The sequence below is a fragment of the Anomaloglossus baeobatrachus genome, chromosome 11 (genome assembly GCF_048569485.1).
Source record: "Anomaloglossus baeobatrachus isolate aAnoBae1 chromosome 11, aAnoBae1.hap1, whole genome shotgun sequence".
Classification (NCBI taxonomy): Eukaryota; Metazoa; Chordata; class Amphibia; order Anura; family Aromobatidae; genus Anomaloglossus; species Anomaloglossus baeobatrachus.
In genome coordinates, this window is record NC_134363.1 from 40469036 (window position 1) to 40493182 (window position 24147).

The window sequence follows — 24147 nt, forward strand, 5'->3', positions numbered from 1 at the left end:
CCATTAATAACCTCATTGAGAGTGCCGGGATTTCTACACGAGGTGCTCATACTCCAGACTGAATTAAATGAGATGTTTTAAACATTTTGTTTCTACTTTTCCAGCATTTGCAGATCAGTACAATATGTATCCCTCCTGTGATTGCCATCATTTCGTCACTTTTCCTTCTTGGTATTGCAATTTCAATATTCAGTATGAGTATAAGAAAACCACGGCGATTTATTGCAGTGCCTTGAGGGCCATTTCTATATGATGGTTAATTACAAGTGCTCTTCTTTAAGAGGCCTTATGATGACTACCACTTGAGAGCTTAGTAAGTATATAGAGGGTTATATATTTTCATATTGGCTACATTATATCGCCACCGTTCATTACTTTCCCATAAAATTAAATGAATGCGAGGTGCTTATTATCTTGGACATAATGCTCACCTTCGTGTGGAGCTTTGCCAGTTGCTTTTCATCTAGGTTCGTCTGTTTGTAAACTCTTGTCTTGTAACGGAACTAAGGAAAATGATTAACAAGAGGTTAGGGTGAAATATTCATGACACCTTGTAATATATATATATATATATATATATATATATATATATATATATATATATACAGTATATATTACAGGGGGCCAAAACCAATCAATACTTATAAAACACTTGACAAAAACATTACATATCTTGTCCTTTCGTGAGTTTAGAAGAAATTCATAATTTCGAGTAACTTTTCCCAATAAGTTGTCTTGTTGTTATATGAGTTCTATCTGGGGAGAGGTAAAAGACTTGTTAGAAAGCTCAACCAAACTGTCCTGTGTCTTCCTCTAGTTGTTTCCTCATTCTGCTCCTCACTCCACCTTCTCCCATTTCTAGGTACCCAGAAGGTACCCAAAATTTCAAGAAACATTTTCCAATAAGCTGTTGTCATGATTGACTCCTGGCTCAGCTGGAGCTGAGCCTTTTTTTTAGTTTCACTTCTGATGCAAGTCACGTTAGGGGTTAATCCTTTCTGCCTCGTTCTGGAGGTCAGGCTGCTTTATTAGGGCACTGTTTCTCTTGGACTTCGCCAGTGATACTTCTGGCTCTGCTGTGTTCTGCTCGTGAGTGACCTGTTGTCTGCCCTGCCCCCTCCTGACCTCCGTGTTCACCTGACCTGTTAACCTCCTCTGTTGTCTGTTTCCATCAGTGTCTCTCCCGCTGTCTCCCTGTTCGTTCCTTATCTGTTTACCTTAATTCTGTCTTGTCTTCCCACTCCCCCTCGCTTCTAGGCTCTGATTTCCCGGCTACTGACTATTTGCTTCCCTCTGACTACGTTTAGACTTTTCCCTTGTGTACTTACAAGACCTCATGTTGTGACACGGCTTTCTGACGATTCTACTGCCATCTGGTGTGCTTGACTAGTATTACCTCTGCTAGGGAATTCCCTGCTCATACGTTTCCTCCACTTTTACGCCCCCTAGTGGTTTACCAGCTAACTACCTTCTCAGATAGTTTCAGGAATCCTCTCAGTCCCACATTACTGCGCTGTACTGCTATTGTACATCGTAGAGTACAGCGTGACAGCTGTCTTGTATGTGTACATGAGAAGTAACCCTATTTCTGCCCATTATATGAGTTCTATCTGGGGAGAGGTAAAATACTTGTTAGAAAGCTCAAACAAATCTTTCTGTTTCTTCCTCTGCTTGTTTCCTCATTCTGCGCCTCACTCCACCTTCTCCCATTTCTAGGTACCCAGAAGGTACCCATTATTTCAAGTAACCTTTCCCAATAAGCTGTCTTATATGTGAACATGAGAAGTAACCCAATTTCTGCCCGTTATATGAGTTCTATCTGGGGAGAGGTAAAATACTTGTTAGAACGCTCAGCCAAATCTTTCTGTGTCTTCCTCTGCTTGTTTCCTCATTCTGCTCCTAACTCCACCTTCCCCCTTCCCCCATTTCTAGTTATCCAGAAGGTACCCAGAATTTCAAGTAACATTTCCCAATAAAATGTGCTGTGTGTACTTGAGGAGTAACCCTATTTCTGCCCATTATAGGAGTTCTATCTGGGGAGAGGTAAAAGACTTGTTAGAAAGCTCAACCAAATCTTTCTGTGTATTGTTTCCTCATTCTGCTCCTCACTCCACCTCCTCCCATTTCTATGGATAATCTGACACCTCACAGTCAGACAATTTTGATAAAAGCAGGTTTTTTTAAAGCATAGGGTTAAGGAAGGAGTGGCTCATAAGTGGAGAAAGTGATGTATCTTATCAGAAAAATATTCATCCAAGCTTCATATAATCACTGCACTAAGTTTATTGAAAGTATAAGTCACATTTAACAGGTTTTCTGAGCTCAAGTTTAATTTCTACAGTCACTCTATCTGGAGAATCCTAACAGTGTATAGGATTCCTCTTCTTTGACAGATCGAGCAAGTGGTCACGTGCCAACTAGGTTCTCATCCTCTCAATATTGAACATTGATGAGAATCTAGTTTTCCCAAGTTTGCAAATCACATACTTATGGCCTTGTAAACATTTGCTCAATTTAGCAAAAAAGGGGAATCCTGATAGTGTGCATAATGCACACTGTCAGGATTTGCCAATCTGTTGAATGCATAAATTTGATTCTGGAAACCTCTTGAAATTGGCATTGGACTCCATAGCTGCATTCACAATTCTGACTATTTATTTTTTTAACAGTTAATTGTATAGTCACTTCTAAAAACTTAAAGAGGTTCTCCACTAATATGATACTAGTAAACCTATCCTTAGGACACTGGGACAGTTCTTTAAGTTTCTATACAAACAGCAAATTCAGTGATGTCCTAGGGTGAAAAGGCAAACCTTACCCAAAAGCGGGTGGTCTTGTGATTCTAAGCAACAAAGTATGGGTGGACTACAGCTTGTGTTTGCCTGCCCTACTCCGAGCTGTGATTTTTTCTGTTATCATCAATGTGATTACTCCCTTTAAATTCAAAGTCAGCAGAATTGTGAATGCAGCTCTGAAGTATAAGGTAAGTATGGGTGGGCTTCAGATTGTGTTTGCCTGTCCTACTCTGAGCTGTAATCCTAACTGTTACCAACAATCTCATGACTCCCTTTAAATTCAAAGTCAGCAGAATTGTGAATGCAGCTCTGAAGTATAAGGTAAGTATGGGTGGGCTTCAGCTTGTGTTTGCCTGCCCTACTCTGAGCTGTAATTTCTTCTGTTATCATCAATTTGATGACTCCCGTTAAATTAAAGGTCAGCAGAATTGTGAATGCAGCTCTGAAGTATAATACGATCTGTAACAGGATGAATACAGAATAAATAATCTAGCATATTCTTAAAGTTACTGGACTTCTGATGGAATTTAGTTTACGGAAAGTGAAAAATGGTGATCAACAGTTGATGTACCCATTAAGGCTCAAAAAGAAGGAAAAAAAGCAAAAAGGATCCTGATAACTCCGCTTGTAACAAGATGATTAAATTCTGCGCCTGCAGCATTTTGTCCATTGCTGATTATTAACAAGGTAACGCACGAAGTGTCTAAAACTTTCATGAAAGACGTATTGCACCAATTATATTTTCCGACAGATGAAAATATTCCAGAACTGGGTTTTTTTCCCCTAATTAAATTATTCATCAATCCTGGCATATAAAACCTTTTCTTTGCCCTTAAAAATGGAGATACCGACCTCCAAATATGGAACTCCTTTCTCGAAGGACTGCGGATATTCCCGGAGGAGCCGCTCTTCGTCCAAGAACTTGGCATCCCTTCCGTTGGTTGCTGGTTGGAAGAGGCCATAATTGAGGACGTCCTTCAGGCTCTCGTTCAGGGTGCACAGTATCTGCTGCTTCGCAACCCAGATGGTGGCATCTGGATTAAATCGGAGGCATTTCTGTAAAAGAAAAAAAAAAAATCAGTGTTGCCTTGTTCATTCTATGTATTCCTTGTCTTGTCTGTAGGTTAATCAATTTACCTCAGTTACTATTTGCATGCCTTTTGTTGAACCCCTGATGAGATTTCCTGACTGTCCATTCATTACTCCCCAGCTCTCCAAATGCTGGAAATCACCCCCTGTAGTGCTTCTGTCCCTATGTCTGGGGGTGGGGGGCCTGAAAGCCACCCAACCTGTCTGCTTACCTAGGGATATGGGAATTCTAACTGAGAAGGACAAGAGAAGCAGTAAGAGTCATCCTCTGTGTGGGAAGCTGAGGCTAAGGCCAGCACCAAAGGACAAGAGAGAAGCAGTAAGATTAATCCTCTGTGTGGGAAGCTGAGGCTAAGGCGAGCACCAAAGGACAAGAGAAGCAGTAAGATTCATCCTCTGTGTGGGAAGCTGAGGCTAAGGCCAGCACCGAAGGACAAGAGAGAAGCAGTAAGATTCATCCTCTGTGTGGAAAGCTGAGGCTAAGGCCAGCACTGAAGAATAAGAGAGAAGCAGTAAGATTAATCCTCTGTGTGGGAAGCTGAGGCTAAGGCCAGCACTGAAGAATAAGAGAGAAGCAGTAAGATTCATCCTCTGTGTGGGAAGCTGAGGCTAAGGCCAGCACTGAAGAATAAGAGAGAAGCAGTAAGATTAATCCTCTGTGTGGGAAGCTGAGGCTAAGGCCAGCACCAAAGGACAAGAGAGAAGCAGTAAGATTAATCTTCTGTGTGGGAAGCTGAGGCTAAGGCCAGCACCAAAGGACAAGAGAAGCAGTAAGATTCATCCTCTGTGTGGGAAGCTGAGGCTAAGGCCAGCACCAAAGGACAAGAGAAGCAGTAAGATTCATCCTCTGTGTGGGAAGCTGAGGCTAAGGCCAGCACCAAAGGACAACAGAGAAGCAGTAAGATTCATCCTCTATGTGGGAAGCTGAGGCTAAGGCCAGCACCGAAGGACAAGAGAGAAGCAGTAAGATTCATCCTCTGTGTGGAAAGCTGAGGCTAAGGCCAGCACCCAAGAATAAGAGAGAAGCAGTAAGATTAATCCTCTGTGTGGGAAGCTGAGGCTAAGGCCAGCACCGAAGAATAAGAGAGAAGCAGTAAGATTCATCCTCTGTGTGGGAAGCTGAGGCTAAGGCCAGCACTGAAGAATAAGAGAGAAGCAGTAAGATTAATCCTCTGTGTGGGAAGCTGAGGCTAAGGCCAGCACCAAAGGACAAGAGAGAAGCAGTAAGATTAATCTTCTGTGTGGGAAGCTGAGGCTAAGGCCAGCACTGAAGAATAAGAGAGAAGCAGTAAGATTCATCCTCTGTGTGGGAAGCTGAGGCTAAGGCCAGCACCAAAGGACAAGAGAAGCAGTAAGATTCATCCTCTGTGTGGGAAGCTGAGGCTAAGGCCAGCACCAAAGGACAACAGAGAAGCAGTAAGATTCATCCTCTATGTGGGAAGCTGAGGCTAAGGCCAGCACCGAAGGACAAGAGAGAAGCAGTAAGATTCATCCTCTGTGTGGAAAGCTGAGGCTAAGGCCAGCACCAAAGAATAAGAGAGAAGCAGTAAGATTAATCCTCTGTGTGGGAAGCTGAGGCTAAGGCCAGCACCGAAGAATAAGAGAGAAGCAGTAAGATTCATCCTCTGTGTGGGAAGCTGAGGCTAAGGCCAGCACTGAAGAATAAGAGAGAAGCAGTAAGATTAATCCTCTGTGTGGAAAGCTGAGGCTAAGGCCAGCACCGAAGAATAAGAGAGAAGCAGTAAGATTAATCCTCTGTGTGGGAAGCTGAGGCTAAGGCCAGCACCAAAGGACAAGGGAGAAGCAGTAAGATTAATCCTCTGTGTGGGAAGCTGAGGCTAAAGCGGGCTTTACACGCTACAATATATCTTACTATGTGTCGACGGGGTCACGTCGTAAGTGAAGCACATCTGGCATCGTAAGTTATATTGTAGCATATGACAGCTACGTGCGATTGCGATTGAACGTTAAAACGTTCAACGCCTGCACGTCGTTCAATTGCTAAAAACTGAACGTGAGGTTGTTCAATGTTCCCGAGGTAGCACACATCGCAGTGTGTGACACCCCAGGAACAATGAACAGATCTTACCTGCGTCCCGCGGCTCCCGCCGGCAATGCGGAAGGAAGGAGGTGGGCGGGATGTTTATGTCCCGCTCATCTCCGCTCCTCCGCTTCTATTGGCCGGCTGCCGTGTGACGTCGATATGACGCCGAACGTCCCTCCCACTCCAGGAAGTGGATGTTCGCAGCCCACATCGAGGTCATATGGAAGGGTAAGTACGTGTGATGGCAAATAATCGTTTGTGCGACATGTTCAACAAATTGAACATGCCGCACATACGATGGGGGTGGTTACGATCGCATACGATATCATATGCTTAATTGTAATGTGTAAAGCAGGCTTAAGGCCAGCATCGAAGGACAAGAGAGAAGCAGTAAGATTAATCCTCTGTGTGGGAAGCTGAGGCTAAGGCCAGCACCGAAAGACAAGAGAGAAGCAATAAGATTAATCCTCTGTGTGGGAAGCTGAGGTTAAGGCCAGCACCAAAGGACAAGAATGAACCAGTAAGATTAATCCTCTGTGTGAGAAACTGAAGCTAAAGCCAGCACCAAAGGACAAGAGAGAAGCAGTAAGATTCATCCTCTGTGTGGGAAGCTGAGGCTAAGGCCAGCACCCTATAGAGACTTGGAGAAACCCTGATTCCCCAGAAAAGGACTGCTGGAGGATTGTGACTCATCTCCCAGAACATTTATCCCATTACTGGACTACTTTACCCTCTGTGTGCTGCATTATTTTATGGACCTACTGGATTGTATTGAATAAAGATTCTTTGGATTGTTCACTCATCTCTCACTCAACCTGTCTGCTTACCTGGAAATTTGGGGATTCTTCCTGAGAATGACAAGAGAGAAACAGTAAGATTCATCCTCTGTGTGGGAAGCTGAGGCTACAGGTAGCACCCCAGAGAAACTTGGAGAAACCCTGATTCCCCAGATAAGGACTGCTGGAGGATTGCAACTCATCCCTCTTGACATTTATCCTATTACTGGACTACTTTACCCTCTGTGTGGTGGATTATTTTGTGGACCTTCTGGATTGCATAGAGTAAAGATTCTTAGTATTGTTCACTCATCTCTCGCTCTGTTGATTGTGTGATACTAGAGAAGGACCCCGTGACACCGCTAAGGAAAAGTTTTCGAAGAATCGGGAAGGAGGAAACTGGACACTCAATGTCCCAATTTTCCGTTAACCATAGTCGCAATCGCACCTCTACCTTTCCTCCTGCTTTGACCAATCCCAAAATGTACTGGAGATTACCTCCCCCCCAAAAAAAAGAAAACAAAAACGTAATTTAGTGATACTCTGTTGGGAGTTATTCGTACTAAATGTGTCTAAAAGTGGCCACCCAGTGGTTGTAACTTGCAGCCTGTCAAGGATTTTGCAAGATTGTCACTTAGTCATGAGAATGTAGAGTTTTTAACAAAATTTGAAGAAAGGTAACATTGGACACGTCTGTAGCTAAATGTAGTTAACTGTTACAGGAAGTGATCAGGAGGGCATTACTGTGCTACATCAGTATATATACACGGAAGAGCAAAAGGGTAACAATGTTTTGAACTTTTGACTTTCAGACTTCATATCTCACCATCCTCTACAGCTTTGAGTGTGAGATGATGTTCAGTTTATAGACAATTATCTTGGCTATCGCATATATAAATTTGAATTACAACTATTCAGCATCTGATTAATTATACAGATTCTTCTCATGTCACTGCATTGTTACTGTTTTGCTCCTTTTCCTTCCTGTATACTACAAATTACAACCTGTTCTCACATTCCCTAATAGCTCATTGTGTTATTAGGTTCATTCCCAAGCGAAAGGTCACTGGAGGAGCAGCCATGAAGATTTCTCAAGAAGAGAAACTGCATCTTCCAGCTCATCGATAGCGGTCTCTTTTCGCTAATAAAATTGCCAAACTGCATCATGTGAGGCCATGACAGTTGGCAAAATACGAAATAAAGTCCGCACATCCATTCAAAATCCAAGTGGTGACATCCAGGCAGAATATTGGAGTCACCAAGTCACTCATCACAAGGTCTATCAGTTCTGGAGACACCCGGCAGTAGAGGCGGCTCGTCTGCTCCATAATAGTGAGATCACAGACGTTCATGCAGGCACCGAGCGACGCACGTTACACAAGTCTGGAATGGTGGAGGATCCTGAACTTCAATATCGTCATAAGAAGCGTTGGTTCGAGTTTACCAAGAAGTACGAAAAGTAGAAGATTGGAAACGGGTGATTTGGAGCAATGACATTAAAGTCAATAGACGGCTCTGATGGGGGCAAATGGGTCTGGAAGAAACAAGGGAAAAGGGCGAGAAACTGAAGGAACCGTCAGGTTTGGTGGAGGAAGTCTGATAATATGGGGGTGTTTCACAACCAAAGGTGTTGGATACTTGACCAGGATGGATGGTGGTCTCAATGCTGAGCTATATGTGAGGATCCTACAAGATGAGTTACTTCCTAGACTCGAGTACTATGGGTATGAAAAGGACGACATAGTGTTCCAGCAGGACAACGACCCGAAGCATGCGCCGAGATTGGGGAAGAAAGGGTTCAATGACAATGAAGTAGAGGTGCTGGATTGTCCCCACAGTCCCCAGACCTCAACCCAATCCAACACTTGTGGGTGAAGAAAAAGCTGTATACATCCCCAAGTGACCGACCAGTATACACCAACACTGGGAACGTGGAGAAGAGACCTGGGAACAGATTTCTGTGGAGACATGCCTTAATCTAATCGAGAGGTCAGAAGGAATCGGTCAGTGCTGAAACCCAAAGGAGGATTTACAAAATACTAACAAAATAATTAAAATTTAGATTTTTAGAAGCACACAAAGAATAAATTCTGCATTTTTTTCTGCTATTTTTCCAAATTCTTTCTGTAGGTTTCCTCACCAATTTATGCAATTTCTTTCTTGTGCAAGTGTTGCATTACTCTATATTTTATTGTCTGCTACCTTTTCCTCTTTATTTGATGCAGATTTGATGCAGCATTTTTATGGGGGTTTTTTTAGTACAGAAAACCTTTGATCCTGCAGTACTATACTTCGTTTTCTATAGTTCTATAGTGGGGTTTTTTTTTATAGGCTCACCATAGAGAAATTGCCCCCTAAGAATGGATAGTTCACAAGCGTTCTTAAAGAATCAATTTGCATAAAATCAAATCTAATTTTCTTACCAGATTTATTACCCAAAAAACGCAGCGAAAAAAGCCCCCACAGAATTTACAATAAATGGGAACATGGCTTAATGGAGTCAAATGTACAGTTTGCCATATACAGTTAGGTCCAGAAATATTTGGACAGTGACACAATTTTCGCGAGTTGGGCTCTGCATGCCACCACATTGGATTTGAAATGAAATCTCTACAACAGAATTCAAGTGCAGATTGTAACGTTTAATTTGAAGGTTTGAACAAAAATATCTGATAGAAATTGTAGGAATTGTCACATTTCTTTACAAACACTCCACATTTTAGGAGGTCAAAAGTAATTGGACAAATAAACCAAACCCAAACAAAATATTTTTATTTTCAATATTTTGTTGCGAATCCTTTGGAGGCAATCACTGCCTTAAGTCTGGAACCCATGGACATCACCAAACGCTGGGTTTCCTCCTTCTTAATGCTTTGCCAGGCCTTTACAGCCGCAGCCTTCAGGTCTTGCTTGTTTGTGGGTCTTTCCGTCTTAAGTCTGGATTTGAGCAAGTGAAATGCATGCTCAATTGGGTTAAGATCTGGTGATTGACTTGGCCATTGCAGAATGTTCCACTTTTTTGCACTCATGAACTCCTGGGTAGCTTTGGCTGTATGCTTGGGGTCATTGTCCATCTGTACTATGAAGCGCCGTCCGATCAACTTTGCGGCATTTGGCTGAATTTTGGCTGAAAGTATATCCCGGTACACTTCAGAATTCATTCGGCTACTCTTGTCTGCTGTTATGTCATCAATAAACACAAGTGACCCAGTGCCATTGAAAGCCATGCATGCCCATGCCATCACGTTGCCTCCACCATGTTTTACAGAGGGTGTGGTGTGCCTTGGATCATGTGCCGTTCCCTTTCTTCTCCAAACTTTTTTCTTCCCATCATTCTGGTACAGGTTGATCTTTGTCTCATCTGTCCATAGAATACTTTTCCAGAACTGAGCTGGCTTCATGAGGTGTTTTTCAGCAAATTTAACTCTGGCCTGTCTATTTTTAGAATTGATGAATGGTTTGCATCTAGATGTGAACCCTTTGTATTTACTTTCATGGAGTCTTCTCTTTACTGTTGACTTAGAGACAGATACACCTACTTCACTGAGAGTGTTCTGGACTTCAGTTGATGTTGTGAACGGGTTCTTCTTCACCAAAGAAAGTATGCGGCGATCATCCACCACTGTTGTCATCCGTGGACGCCCAGGCCTTTTTGAGTTCCCAAGCTAACCAGTCAATTCCTTTTTTCTCAGAATGTACCCGACTGTTGATTTTGCTACTCCAAGCATGTCTGCTATCTCTCTGATGAATTTTTTCTTTTTTTTCAGCCTCAGGATGTTCTGCTTCACCTCAATTGAGAGTTCCTTAGACCGAATGTTGTCTGGTCACAGCAACAGCTTCCAAATGCAAAACCACACACCTGTAATCAACCCCAGACCTTTTAACTACTTCATTGATTACAGGTTAACGAGGGAGACGCCTTCAGAATTAAATGCAGCCCTTAGGGGCACTTTGCACACTGCGACATCGCAGGCCGATGCTGCGATGCCGAGTGTGATAGTCCCCGCCCCCGTCGCAGCAGCGATATGTGGTGATAGCTGGCGTAGCGAAAGTTATCGCTACGCCAGCTTCACACACACACTCACCTGCCGTGCGACGTCCCTGTGGCCGGCGACCCGCCTCCTTGTTAAGGGGGCGGGTCGTGCGGCGTCACTGCGACGTCACACGGCAGGCGGCCAATCGGAGCGGAGGGGCGGAGATGAGCAGGATGTAAACATCCCGCCCACCTCCTTCCTTCCGCATATCCTACGGAAGCCGCAATGAGGCCGGTAGGAGACGTTCCTCGCTCCTGCAACTTCACACACAGCGATGTGTGCAGCCGCAGGAGCGAGGAACAACATCGGACCGTCGCGTCAGCGTAATCATGGATTACGCCGACGCTGCACCGATGATACGATTACGACGCTTTTGCGCTCATTAATCGTATCATCCAGCCTTTACACACTGCGATGTCGCATGCGATGCCGGAAGTGCGTCATTTTCAATTTGACCCCACCGACATCGCACCTGCGATGTCGCAGTGTGCAAAGTGCCCCTTAGAGTCCCTTGTCCAATTACTTTTGGTCCCTTGAAAAAGAGGAGGCTATGCATTACAGAGCTATGATTCCTAAACCCTTTCTCCGATTTGGATGTGAAAACTCTCATATTGCAGCTGGGAGTGTGCACTTTCAGCCCATATTATATATATAATTGTATTTCTGAACATGTTTTTGTAAACAGCTAAAATAACAAAACTTGTGTCACCGTCAAAATATTTCTGGCCCTGACTGTACATAAGATACCTGTTGGCAGAAGGTCCACTTGGCAGACAGCTCTCCCTCATGACTCCCCCTTATCTATGAGTTCTACACTCATCCAAGCATTCCTGTATTTTCAGTGGGGAGAGAGGAGAAAGACACAGCCAGACAACTATGGCGGCGACTTATCTCCCCAGAAAAACAAAAGGAGTGGGTGTTGAAGTTCCAGCTTCCGCATCCTTCTTTCTCCCATCATTATCTGTTGGGTGGCCCCCATACACATGAAATGGTTATCAGATCCTGGTGAAATCGAAGGGTATGGCTGTATCACTGTATCGCTGTATGCCCTCATCATCTCCCGCCTTGACTACTGCAACCTCCTGCTCTCTGGCCTCCCTTCCAACACTCTTGCACCCCTCCAATCTATCCTAAACTCTGCGGCCCGCTTAATCCACCTCTCCCCTCGCTACTCCCCAGCCTCTTCACTCTGCCAATCCCTTCACTGGCTTCCCATCGCCCAACGACTCCAGTTCAAAACATTAACCATGACATACAAATCCATGCACAACCTGTCTCCTCCTTACATCTGTGACCTAGTCTCCCGGTACCTACCTGCACGCAACCTCAGATCCTTGCAAGGTCTCCTTCTCTGCTCCTCTCTTATCTCCTCTTCACACAATCGCGTACAAGATTTCTCCCGTGCATCCCCCATAATCTGGAATGCTCTACCTCAGCACATCAGACTCTTCCCTACCGTGGAAAGCTTCAAGAGGAACCTCAAGACCCACCTCTTCCAATAAGCCTACAACCTACAATAGCCCTCAGTCCAGTAGACCACTGCGCAACCAGCTCTGTCCTCACCTATTGTGCCATCACCTATCCCCTGTAGACTGTCAGCCCTCGCGGGCAGGGTCCTCTCTCCTCCTGTAGACATTCAGCCCTCGCGGGCAGGGTCCTCTCTCCTCCTATACCAGTCTGTTTTGTACTGTTAATGATTGTTGTACGTATACCCTCTTTCACTTGTAAAGCGCCATGGAATAAATGGCGCTATAATAATAAATAATAATAATAATCACGACGCAACACACTACAACACAAGGAGTACACCCGGGACACTTTAATGAGGGGCTCTAGCGCTAGTGAGGGGAAGATGGACACTTCTTATACTCACCTGCAGCTGTACCCTACACCCTTAGCCAGTCCCTATACAGGTTCCACACCTGTCGCCGAACAGGATACCTGAAACCCTAGCAGGCCCTGTAATAGCCCTGGTTAGTGGCTTACAGGTGAGGGACGCTAGCCCCACCACTGCACTAATAACACATCAAGGGAAGGAAAGACAGACAGCGGAAAAATAACAACACAGCTGCAGTCAGAAACAGGACTGCAGCCTACACAGCTCCATCAGCTCCTTCCACCTCCTGACCAAGCATCCAAATGAGAGTGAAAAACCAGCACCCTCCAGTGGGAGCAGAGGGTATATATAGGGACTGGGAATGGTCCAAACCAGAAACATCTGGGAAGGTGATGAAGATGTTGTTGGCAAGGAATACTGACATTAACCTTCTCCTCCCCAAATGAAAGGAAACTACATTCACATACAGGGGAGAACATGGTAATGTCTTTCTAGCCCTGAATCTGTCACTAGTATCATAATGCGAAGAGACAGCTGTGACAGGCTGACTTTCATTTAATGTGTGTGGGGCTTTTAGTGTGAATGGAGCCTTCATTGCTGGCAAGAGAGCACAAAAACCCCAGTATCAAGAAACAACCATAAATCCAAATCTAAAAAGGAAGAGGCACAACAGAGCAGAGAGATGTGATTACCGTATTTGCCGGCATATATGATGACTTTTTAACCCCTGAAAATGTTCTCAAAAGTTGGGGGTCGTCGTATATGCTGGGTGTCATCTTATAGGGCATATAATTAGCTATCGTCTTTTTCGGGGGGTGGTGAAGAGGGGTCAAAGTAGGTAGGGGCAATGCTATGCAGTGTGCTGCCGGCGCTGCTCTGCTCTGTGCCCCGTGGGTCGGCCCAGCGTCTCACGGCTCTGTGCGGCGGGCAATGAGGCAGAGGCCATTCTGAGATGTCGGCGGTGAGGGCTTCTTCAAATAATGGCACCTAGAGTTGGCGCGTACGCAGATGGAGCTCTCGGCTAAAGCTCTCATCTGCGCATGCGCCGACTCCAGCCGTCATTATTTGAAGAAGCCCTCACCGCTGACATCTTTAGAATGGCCTCTGCCTCACTGCCCGCCGCACAGAGCAGCCTCGCGCCGAACAGAGCAGCCCTGCGCCAAGCAGAGCAGCCACACACATAGCAAAGCAGCCTGGCACAGAGCAGAGCAGCCCCGCTTGGAGCAGAGCCTGCAGTAGTGAGTATCTGGGCCCCCTCTGTATCACTTGCAGCATCACAGTAACCTAGTATAGCCCCTGCCTCCTGTGACTGCCACTCCGCTACCGGCCCCCCTCCCTGGCAGAGAAGGAGGTAATAGGATACAAGGGCAGGCCAGGAGGATGCGCTACCGCTCTGATAGTCTTGGAGACAGGGAGGGCTGGGCAGGCAGGGAGAGCTGACCAATCCAAGAAGGATTTATACACAACAACCAGCCAATCGCCGGTAAGGTACTGTACATCGCTTGCCGTGATTGACTGGTTGTTGTGTACTGGGTACCACATACAGAAGAGTAGTATTATACGGCGAGTATATTCCAAACTCTATATTTTAACTGGAAAATTTGGGGGTCATTTTATATGCCCAGTAATCTTATACGCCGGAAAATATGGTAAATAAATAAGAAAGAGCAAAGTATGGGTTCAACCGGTGGCTCAAAAAGTCAAGGCAAAAAAATTACAACTACAGTACCGGTAGATGCATATGATACAACGTCTCACCACCAGGTATATCATAATTAACTTTTTAGGATTTTTTTAGACTTCTATGCCCCCAAACCCTTCCATCAGGACCTTCTTTAGCCCGGAGACTATACTATGCTTTATAATTGCCAAATGAGTGGGTACTTCGGTCACCATTGAGATATCAGTTGACCTACTCAAAAGCTCTGAATACTCAAACATGAGCCTAATGATGGTTTCATAGATAAGTGGTCATTATTATATCCCGGGGACTCCTCTCGATTGTCCATGTCCTTCTCCTGGTTTTTGGAAGGAGTCATGTGATGCTTGGATTGTCCCTGTTTCTTTTTCGCACAGGCACCTGCAGTGAGATTTTTCTATCATCGTTTCTACGAAGATAACAGCTCACACTCCCTGGTTACTGTTTCCATGGAAATCTTAAGATCACCAAAGACTCTTACGATGAGTTTAAAGAAAGTCCCGAAGGTCTGACTAATAGAGGCATATTGATGCGCTACGCCGGGAGATCAGTGAGAATTCTCCTGAATGTTCCCACAGATTACCTTCATCTTGTTTATTCGTGGTTAGGCCACAGAAAAGTGACATTGAAACTTCAGCTATCCCACTATCTTAATATATTACCTGTAGGATGTGACATACAAGGAGGTTTTTTTGGATTAGCTAGTGGTTGCTAGTAAAAACTGTTGACTTTCGTTGGCTTCTCTGGGTTACAATATCAGTAATCACTCTGTTAACTAAGGGCCGCAGAGTTAATTGTTGCATCCATAGTGGCCAAACTTGAAGCCTGTAGGCCACAAAACAAAATCTCCAACTGGGCCTCCAATCATCACAGGTCAAGATTGGTAATGGTCTTCCCATATGGACCAAAAAGACCTCTTGATTCTCGCTAGTGTCAAGGGCTTCGGTACAATTGCAACCCTTGTGCCTGTGTTAAACCCCTGAGCATCTAGGCCTTGGTGTCAATGGAGGTCCAATAGCCTCTCTGATACATGAGAAGATAGCAGGAACTTAACTATAATGGGTGAAAGGGTTGAACTCGCATCCGACCCCTGAAGCCTAGGGGGCACCAAAAAGGTCTTTTTGGCTTATATGACAAGATATCATGCTAGGTATGAGGAAGTATCAAGCGCAAAAGGGAAGGGAAGGGAAACCCTATGTCTCGGGGGAGGGAAGATGGTGACCCCTGATCAAACCTACTGCTGGTCTCTGGGGCCCCTCACCACCTTAGATAGGTTCCACACCTATGCACTGAGCTGGATACGTGACCCTAGGTGTTCATAGTGCTAGGCCCTAAATAGGGAGCGGATGGGATGAGCTCTTCATCAACCCCACTAAACAACCAAAGAAGACACAAAGGGGAAACACAGGGGGAAAAGCATGAACTTCTTATCCACAGATGCCAGGTAGAAGTTCAGCAGAGGTTTCAGCAATGATACCACGGAGGAGTACAAACCACCTGTTTGCAACCTCAGCTTGAAGGAACTGAAATATCACCAGCACCAGTCCAAGGAAGGAAGGGGTGTATAAACACCAAGGGAATACTGACAATCAATGGCTAGGTGGAAGGTGCACTCCGAAAGGTCCGAAAGGGAGAGAGAAAAATCCAGCAGGAAATCTACCTATACCAATGAATACTGACAGCAGGAATAATGGAAAGTCAGGGAGCATTGTGCGCAGCTTAAGGCTGTGACCTTCTATGGCCAGAAACCACATGACTGCCACTCGTGACACAAGATTAATACTATTAAAGATCTCCGATAGTTTCTGGGGTCATGGAGATTTTTCATTGGGGCTCACAAGCTTCAATTTATGCCACTGGAAGATACTAGTATCATAAATAGACCAGTTCACATATCTCATAAAATAACAGGTAATTAAAGATCTTGTTCTCATCAGGTTTTATTTCCTCTGACCCTACTAAAAATGCAAAAGCGGCACATGAAGCATCAGGCAATAAAAAAGTCACTTTAGGGCTTGATGTCATTCTTGACTTTATATAGCAATGAAGAACATCTGATCTTTGAAAGTCCCTTTTTAAGGTATGTTTGGGGTATTTTTTGGGAAAACTAGTTAAATGGTGCATCTACTGGATGGACCATAAAAGTCACACCGGTGAAGAATTTAGCAAAGGCTACTTTCTATTCTGTAAATACTCCTCATTTCACATGCTCGGGTCAGTATGTTGCTGACTATTGAATTCCAAAACTGGTTTGCTTCCTTTCTTATAAGATATGGTGTCACAGTGTCACGCGGATGTCTCTCACGTCTTTTCAACGCCGTTCCAACTCATCGCTCTGCTCCCCCTAGTGGCAGGTTTTCTTGCTGAGCTGCTTTGCAGCAAACCAAGCTCTGCTGCATCCGTTTGTCTGGAGACTCTCCACCTGGCTATAGGTAGGTGTGGTCAGTCTCTGCAGGAATTTAACCCTGCTGTGTCTTGCAGAGATTTGTTTCCCTGTCCAATCCTGTGCTAGCAGGGCCTCTAGTAGACAACTCTTGCCTCAACACCTTTGCCTGATTATCGGTTTAGTCTGCATCCTCCTATCTGGAGACTCTCCACCTGGCTATAGGCAGGCGTGGCCAGTCTCTACAGGCGTGTCCTACAGAGACCTGGTTCTCTGGCCAATCCCTTGCTAGCTGGGCCTATATTAGACAACTCTTGACTCCACACCTTTACCTGATTATTGGTTTAGTCTGACTTCATCTTGTGCTCTGTCTGGCTGTGTTCTGCACTTAGTGTCCGTTATTGACCTGGCTAGTTTAACAGTCCAGTCTGATCTTGGCTCTGTAGCCTGAACCTGTGCTTCCTGCCCTGACCTTGAACTGCTGAACAACATCTTTTGCACTTGTTCGCTTGTGGCTTGTATATCTGCCTTGACCCATCTGTCAGCTCCTGTAGACCCAGGGACTGCCCTGAAGTGGTACTTGGTGTCATGAGTGTGTCCTTCCAGGGGAGACCTCAGGCGAGTCTGGAATTAGAAGGTCAAAGAGCCTGGTTGCTTGCAGATCCACTGCTGATACTTCAATGACAGCTTCTTGCTAGTAGTGCTGTAAGGGCTATGCACCTTTTCTTGCCTGGCTGCTGGCTGTAGCTGTTAATCCCAGGTGCAGCTCTTTGCGATCACTCCCCTTCACTATTTAAAGTCATGTGCCTGATCAGATAATGCCTGTGATAGAAACTGAATCCTCATTTGTATGTGGTCTATTCTGGAAGGAGCCTGCTCTGGAAGACGTTTTCGTGTGGTGTGCATTTGTGGTGTTAGCTGCATTGACGTTGTTGTATGTGTTTTTACTTTTCATGTCTATTTCCTTTATCTGTTTTCCTTACACCTGTTTTTCTGTATTGTAGAGGCTAGACTAGTGCTCTTGTCAGCTTGCTCACTAGCCAGGGTGAGTTTAGGGTAAGTGACGGCTTAGGAACGTAGTCCGAAATGAGATGAAAGAACCCCTATAAGGATGTCAGGGAGTGCAGGGTACAGCTGCAGGTGAGTGCAGGTGATGGATGACCCCACTCCCCTCCCCCTAGTGCCAGGGCCCACCGTTGTATTTTAGCCCATGTGTACCCTGTGTGTCATGACACCTGCTGGGGGGTTTCCTGGTATTTGGTAAATTTCTGTTAGTCACCACGTGACACTTGATGACTACTTGTGGCCCAGGCTAACCTCCTCATCAGATGCCCTAGTGAGGACCTGGTAGTCTCTTAGTTAGAATCTTCCAGGGTAAGCCTGGCTCATGGCTCAGTGGGTCCACATCCACCAGACCTCTCACACAGTTATCCTGGGATTGGACAACAATATACCACCAGAACCTTACAATCACAAGGATGCATTATCCATGTGTCTTGAGTTCATATCTTCAACTTCCAGGTTTTTAAGAGGATCTTACTTTTTTTTTTATTTAAACCAAGGACCTCATACAATTGCCTCTGCTCCTCTGATTCTGGAAAAGTTTTTCCTTTTCTTCTGTGACCCTCCGCTCCAAAGTTATGCCCCCTAGAAATAATACTGCAAGTTTTCCCTTCAACTAACTGGGCGTGTACCTCTGAACTTTTGTGGGCGTGGCTGTCTCCTGATTGGCTAGCATCAAAGGGAAAAAAGCAAACGCCTACAAGGAAGTTCTGTGCTATACCCCTAGTTCATTGAAGAGTAAATCTGCATCTGTTTTTTGGGGGCTCATAACTTTGGAACCGAAAGGCTCAAAAGAAAAAGAAAAAGTGTTTTGGGATCAGTGGGGCAGTATCAATTGAAGGAGGAACTCAGCTGAAATAAAAAAAAATCTGTGAAAGCCCCTTTAAGCACTATAAACAAGTATTTCTGTATTTTTTTCTTAGGTTGTGTTTATTCCAATTACTATTTTTTGAGAAATAAGAGGCAGATCATCCACATTTTTCTTTTTCACTGGTGTATGGAAATATTTTTGTTTTTTGCACTGGATGTCTTGAGAGTCCTATGTCTAGAGGCAGTGCATTAATCTTTCCAGCAAAGCTACTCACAGCAGCATTTAATACGCTGCTCTCTCAGCAAAGTAGTTAACAATAAGCGGCAGTTTTCTCTCCATTGTCAGGAATATTACGTGTAATAATGAACGACCATCGTGAAGTGCGGAACTTGAAGATTAAAGTGGGTATAATATTCATTTCAATGTTCCAAAAATGGATTTGCTCCATATTTTGGATGATGTCCAAAGTTTGGTTGGTTTTCAGGGGAAGTTAGAGGTAGTGGTCTTGAGCTTTGGTGCCTTAGGGGACCTAAGCATCCCTCCGCAACGGTAGTAGTCTTGGTCTTTGGTGCCTTAGGGGACCTAAGCATCCCTCCGCAACATAATAATCTATAATGTTATAAATAGCACACACTATGTTGGGAACCTTGATAGAAATGTTACTTTAGAATCCAGGAAAGTCATGTAGTTATAGAGTTGGAAGACGTAGAGTTTGCACAAGAACCCTGGTGCCTGTGGGGGCCAAATGATAGGTGATGAGGCATTGTTACAGATTTTGCTTTAGTTTCGAAGGAATGACTGGACCCAGGTCCCAGTGGCTATGGGGGTCCAAATGCCCATCTGTTGTGTAGACAGACACTAGTATCATAAAAGGCACATAGTAGGTGGAGCTTTGTTACAGATTTAGTTTTGGGGGTTTAGGACATGACTATTCCTATAAGAGTTGCAGATAGAGCTGATAGACAAGGGCACTTTGCCTTTACATTCCTAATGATTCTCTACCACACAGAAAAACACCATAATATTTAATGTCACATACTAGGCTGGGGGCACACACAGACACGCAATGCAAAGATTGAGTCAACTTCTCCCATTTTTATCTGGTTTCAGGTGTGATTTTCATATTGCCCACACCTGTTACTTGCCACAGGTGACTTTGTATGAACATTATATGCTTGAAACTAAATTGTTTACCCACAGTTTTGGAAGGGGTCAACAATTTTGTCTGGCCTATTTTGGGGTTTTGTTTGAAATTGTTTAATTTACCATTTTTTTTTGTTTATTTTGTCTTACAAATAAGTGCACGTGCTCATGGTCATATCCAGAGGTTGTCTTTTCAGAATAGATGTATGAGTGATGCTATAGCGCCCCTGAGACCCTCAGGGCACGGGGATGCAGAACCTACCCCCTGGGACTTGGAGTACCAGTGCCTTTTTCACCAAAACACAATCTAAATCCTAGTTCTTCTCTCCACACTGGGCATAAACAATTAACCACGTAAGGGGATGGCCGCCATGGGAACGAGTCCCTGGATATAGCCAGCCTGGTGGGATTGGTCAGTCAGTCAGAGAGGAGTCTAGAGTCGAGTAGCACACAGGAGAGGTGTGTGGAAGTGCCTGAGCTGGGTCCGTGTAACGGTGACCCCGGGGGCACAGGAGAGAGGTCGCCAGGACGGGTACCGAGATAGCGCTGGGACCGGAGCACGCATGGGGCACAAGGCCCTAGATCAAGCGTAAGTTTTACACTGTTTGGCAAATACCTGCACGGTGAGGATGCCTTCACAGGCTTTACCGAACCAAATAATCCGGGGGCATCAGCAGTAAACTAGGATCGGGGTTCAGACACATACCTCCCCGCAGGGTACACACTGCCCGCCGTATGGAGAAGGAGACTGTACCCCACAAGGGACAGTCGGGGTCCCCAAACACTTCACGCCACGGCGACTCAATCGACAGAGGACAGAGCAACCTGGGTCACTACATTGGCACTGGTCCTCCGGGGACATGAACCAGCAACCCCTGGGTTCGCAGTGAGTAGAGACTGTTAAAGACAACCTGGTGTGGTCTCCATTATTGCCCCTCTACATCTCCTAGGCACAGCCCTACCTGCAGAGGGCCTACCATCACAGCTGCTACTAGCACCAGCCCTGAGAGTACCTACGTTAAGCAGCGGCGGTTCTCCATCCCTAACCGCAACTCGCAGGTGGCGTCAAATGACAAAAACTCGTATCTCCCTTGTAAATACCGCCCATTAACAAAAGGGGCCCAGAGCACGGGACCGGGCAACGGCCACCAGAGTGACATTCCCATTTGTTACCACCCGGGACCAAGTACCCCCTTCTCTGGGCGCTACACTGCCAGCATTGCTGCAGAGGTTACAGGGATGGGGGTCTGCCTGACAGTGCTCCGAAAACACGCAGCCCACTGCAGAGGTGACAGAGGTGGGGTGTCCGCCTATCAGTGCTCAGACCTTACACTGCACACTGCATTACATTGCTCTGAATGGCTGTCGCCCCAGAAGGAAGACTCTTCTTATGGTTGATGCACAGGAAATCTGCAAACAATTTGCCTAACAAAGGCAGACTAAGGATATGGATTACTTAAACCATCTGGTGGTCTGATTAGACCAAGATGAACCTTTTTTGTTTTAGATGGTGTCAAGCGTGTGTTGTGGCAATCAGGTGAGGAGGACAAAGACAAGTGTGTCCTGCCTACAGTCAGGCATAGTGGTGGAGGGTCATGGTTTGGGGCTGCATGAGTGCTGCTGGCTGTGGAGGTTACAAGCCATTGAGGGAACCATGAATGCCAACATGTGACATACTGAAGCAGAACAGGATACTCTTTCACCATATTCCAAAATCATAATGACCCCAAACACCTCCAACACGACCACTGCCTTACTAATGGTAAAGGTGCTGGACCGGCCAAGCATCTCCAGACCTAAATCCTATGGAGCATGTGCAGGAGTTGGAGAAGCGCAAGGTCTTTAACATCCACCAGCTCTATGATGTTGTCATGGAGGATGGAAGAGGATCCAGCGGCTCCTGTGAAGCGCTAATGACCTCCATGCCCAAGAGAGTTAAGGCAGTGCTGGAGAATATTGGTGGCCACACAAAATACTCACACTTTGAGCACAATTTGGCCATTTTCTCTTAAGGGGTGTACTCACTTTTGTTGGCATTAATGGCTGTGTGTTGAGATATTTAGAGGGCACCAAAATTACTGTTATACAAGCTGCACACTGACACTGTTTGAGATCTTTGGATCCAACCACTGTGTCTTTGTAGAAAAGGTGAACGGATGGACTCTACATGGCTGGTTCCCACCGTGAAGCATGGGGGAGGAGGTGTGATGGTGTGGGGGTGCTTTGCTGGTGACACTGTTGGGGATTTATTCACAATTGAAGGCATACAGAACCAGCATGGCTACCACAGCATCTTTCAGTGGCGTGCTATTCCATCCGGTTTGCGTTTAGTTGGACCTTCATTTATTTTTCAACAGGACATTGACCCCCAAAACACCTCCAGGCTGTGTAAGGGCTATGTGACTAAGAAGGAGAGTGATCGGGTGCTACGCCAGATTACCTGGCCTCCACAGTCACCAGACCTTGAAGCTCATCAAGAGAATGCCAAGAGTGTGCAAAGCAGTAATCAAAGCAAAAGATGTCTTCTTTGAAGAACCTAGAATATAAGACATATTTTCAGTTGTTTCACACTTTTTTTTAAGTATTTCATTCCCCATGTGTTAATTCATAGTTTTGATGCCTTCAATGTGAATCTACAATTTTCAGAGTCATGAAAATAAAGAAAACTCATTGAATGACAAGGTGTGTCCAAACTTTTGGTCTGTACTGTATATATAAATATATATATATATATATATATATATATATATATATGTGTGTGTGTGTGTACACACTAGAAATATAACTTAAACAGTTCAGACAGTAAGATGTATTTGCAAAGTACAATTAGCAGCGCAAATAACAAATCAATGGGAGAGAAGCGAGTCGTGCTGTTTGTTGTACAATATATTTACCCAGCAGGAGTAAATGGAAGGGTATTGGTTTCAGAACGTTTCAAGGAAAGTGAGTTAATAGGCATCCATTTGATTATGTGTAAAATGAAGGCTTTGTTCTTGATGGCAGAGACCATTCATTCGACTGTAAATGGAAAGACTTCTAAAAAACCGTAGAAAATTACATATAGCGCTACAATAATATCTGTGCACATACAATTTGTACAACCAGGCGTCTGACAGTAGTTCTCAAAGATAACGATGGATCATAGGGATGAGCCATGCTGAGAAACTGGAGAGAAATTCAGCTCGGCCAGATCTCTACCGATCTTCATCTATGACCAAAGTAGAGAGCAGCTTGGAAGAGTGTCTCCAACCCTGGAGCAGGGGTGGGGAACCTTTTTTCTGTCGGGGGCCATTTGGAAATTTCTACCAACCTTCGGGGGCCGCACAAAATTATCAATGTTTAAATGACCCTGCTATATTGGGTGAAGCAATTAATTAACTGGGGGCATGGGGCTGGGGGCACAGACACCACACGCGGGGCTGGGGGCACAGACACCACACGCGGGGCTGGGGGCACAGACACCACACGCGGGGCTGGGGGCACAGACACCACACGCGGGGCTGGGGGCACAGACACCACACGCGGGGCTGGGGGCACAGACACCACACGCGGGGCTGGGGGCACAGACACCACTGTGGGGAAGGCACAGACACCACTGTGGGGGAGGCACAGACACCACTGTGGGGGAGGCACAGACACCACTGGGGGGGAGGCACAGACACCACTGGGGGGGAGGCACAGACACCACTGGGGGGGAGGCACAGACACCACTGGGGGGGAGGCACAGACACCACTGGGGGGGAGGCACAGACACCACAGGGGGGGAGGCACAGACACCACTGGGGGGGAGGCACAGACACCACTGGGGGGAGGCACAGACACCACTGGGGGGGAGGCACAGACACCACTGGGGGGGAGGCACAGACACCACTGGGGGGGGAGGCACAGACATCACTGGGGGGGAGGCACAGACATCACTGGGGGGGAGGCACAGACATCACTGGGGGGGGAGGCACAGACATCACTGGGGGGGAGGCACAGACATCACTGGGGGGGAGGCACAGACATCACTGGGGGGGAGGCACAGACATCACTGGGGGGGAGGCACAGACATCACTGGGGGGCTGCACAGACATCACTGGGGGGGGGCTGCACAGACATCACTGGGGGGGGGCTGCACAGACATCACTGGGGGGCCTGCACAGACATCACTGGGGGGCCTGCACACACGACTGGGGGGGGCTGCACACACGACTGGGGGGGGCTGCACACACGACTGGGGGGGGCTGCACACACGACTGGGGGGGGCTGCACACACGACTGGGGGGGGGCTGCACACACGACTGGGGGGGCTGCACACACGACTGGGGGGGGGCTGCACACACGACTGGGGGGGGCTGCACACACGACTGGGGGGGGCTGCACACACGACTGGGGGGGGCTGCACACACGACTGGGGGGGGCTGCACACAGGACTGGGGGGGTGCACACAGGACTGGGGGGGTGCACACAGGACTGGGGGGGTGCACACAGG

General features: G+C 46.1%; 1 protein-coding gene across 1 annotated transcript in view; it reads right to left on the reverse strand.

Moving 5' to 3' along the window:
- The window catches only part of LOC142255791 (SH3 and multiple ankyrin repeat domains protein 1-like), a 391018-nt gene that overhangs the window by 89320 nt on the left and 277551 nt on the right, over window positions 1–24147 (reverse strand). Inside the window, exons 3-4 of the mRNA XM_075327238.1 lie at window positions 3648–3851; window positions 432–503 (exon numbers count right to left, since the gene is read on the reverse strand). Coding sequence (XP_075183353.1) covers window positions 432–503; window positions 3648–3851 — 276 coding nt within the window. The remainder of the gene's footprint in view (window positions 1–431; window positions 504–3647; window positions 3852–24147) is intronic.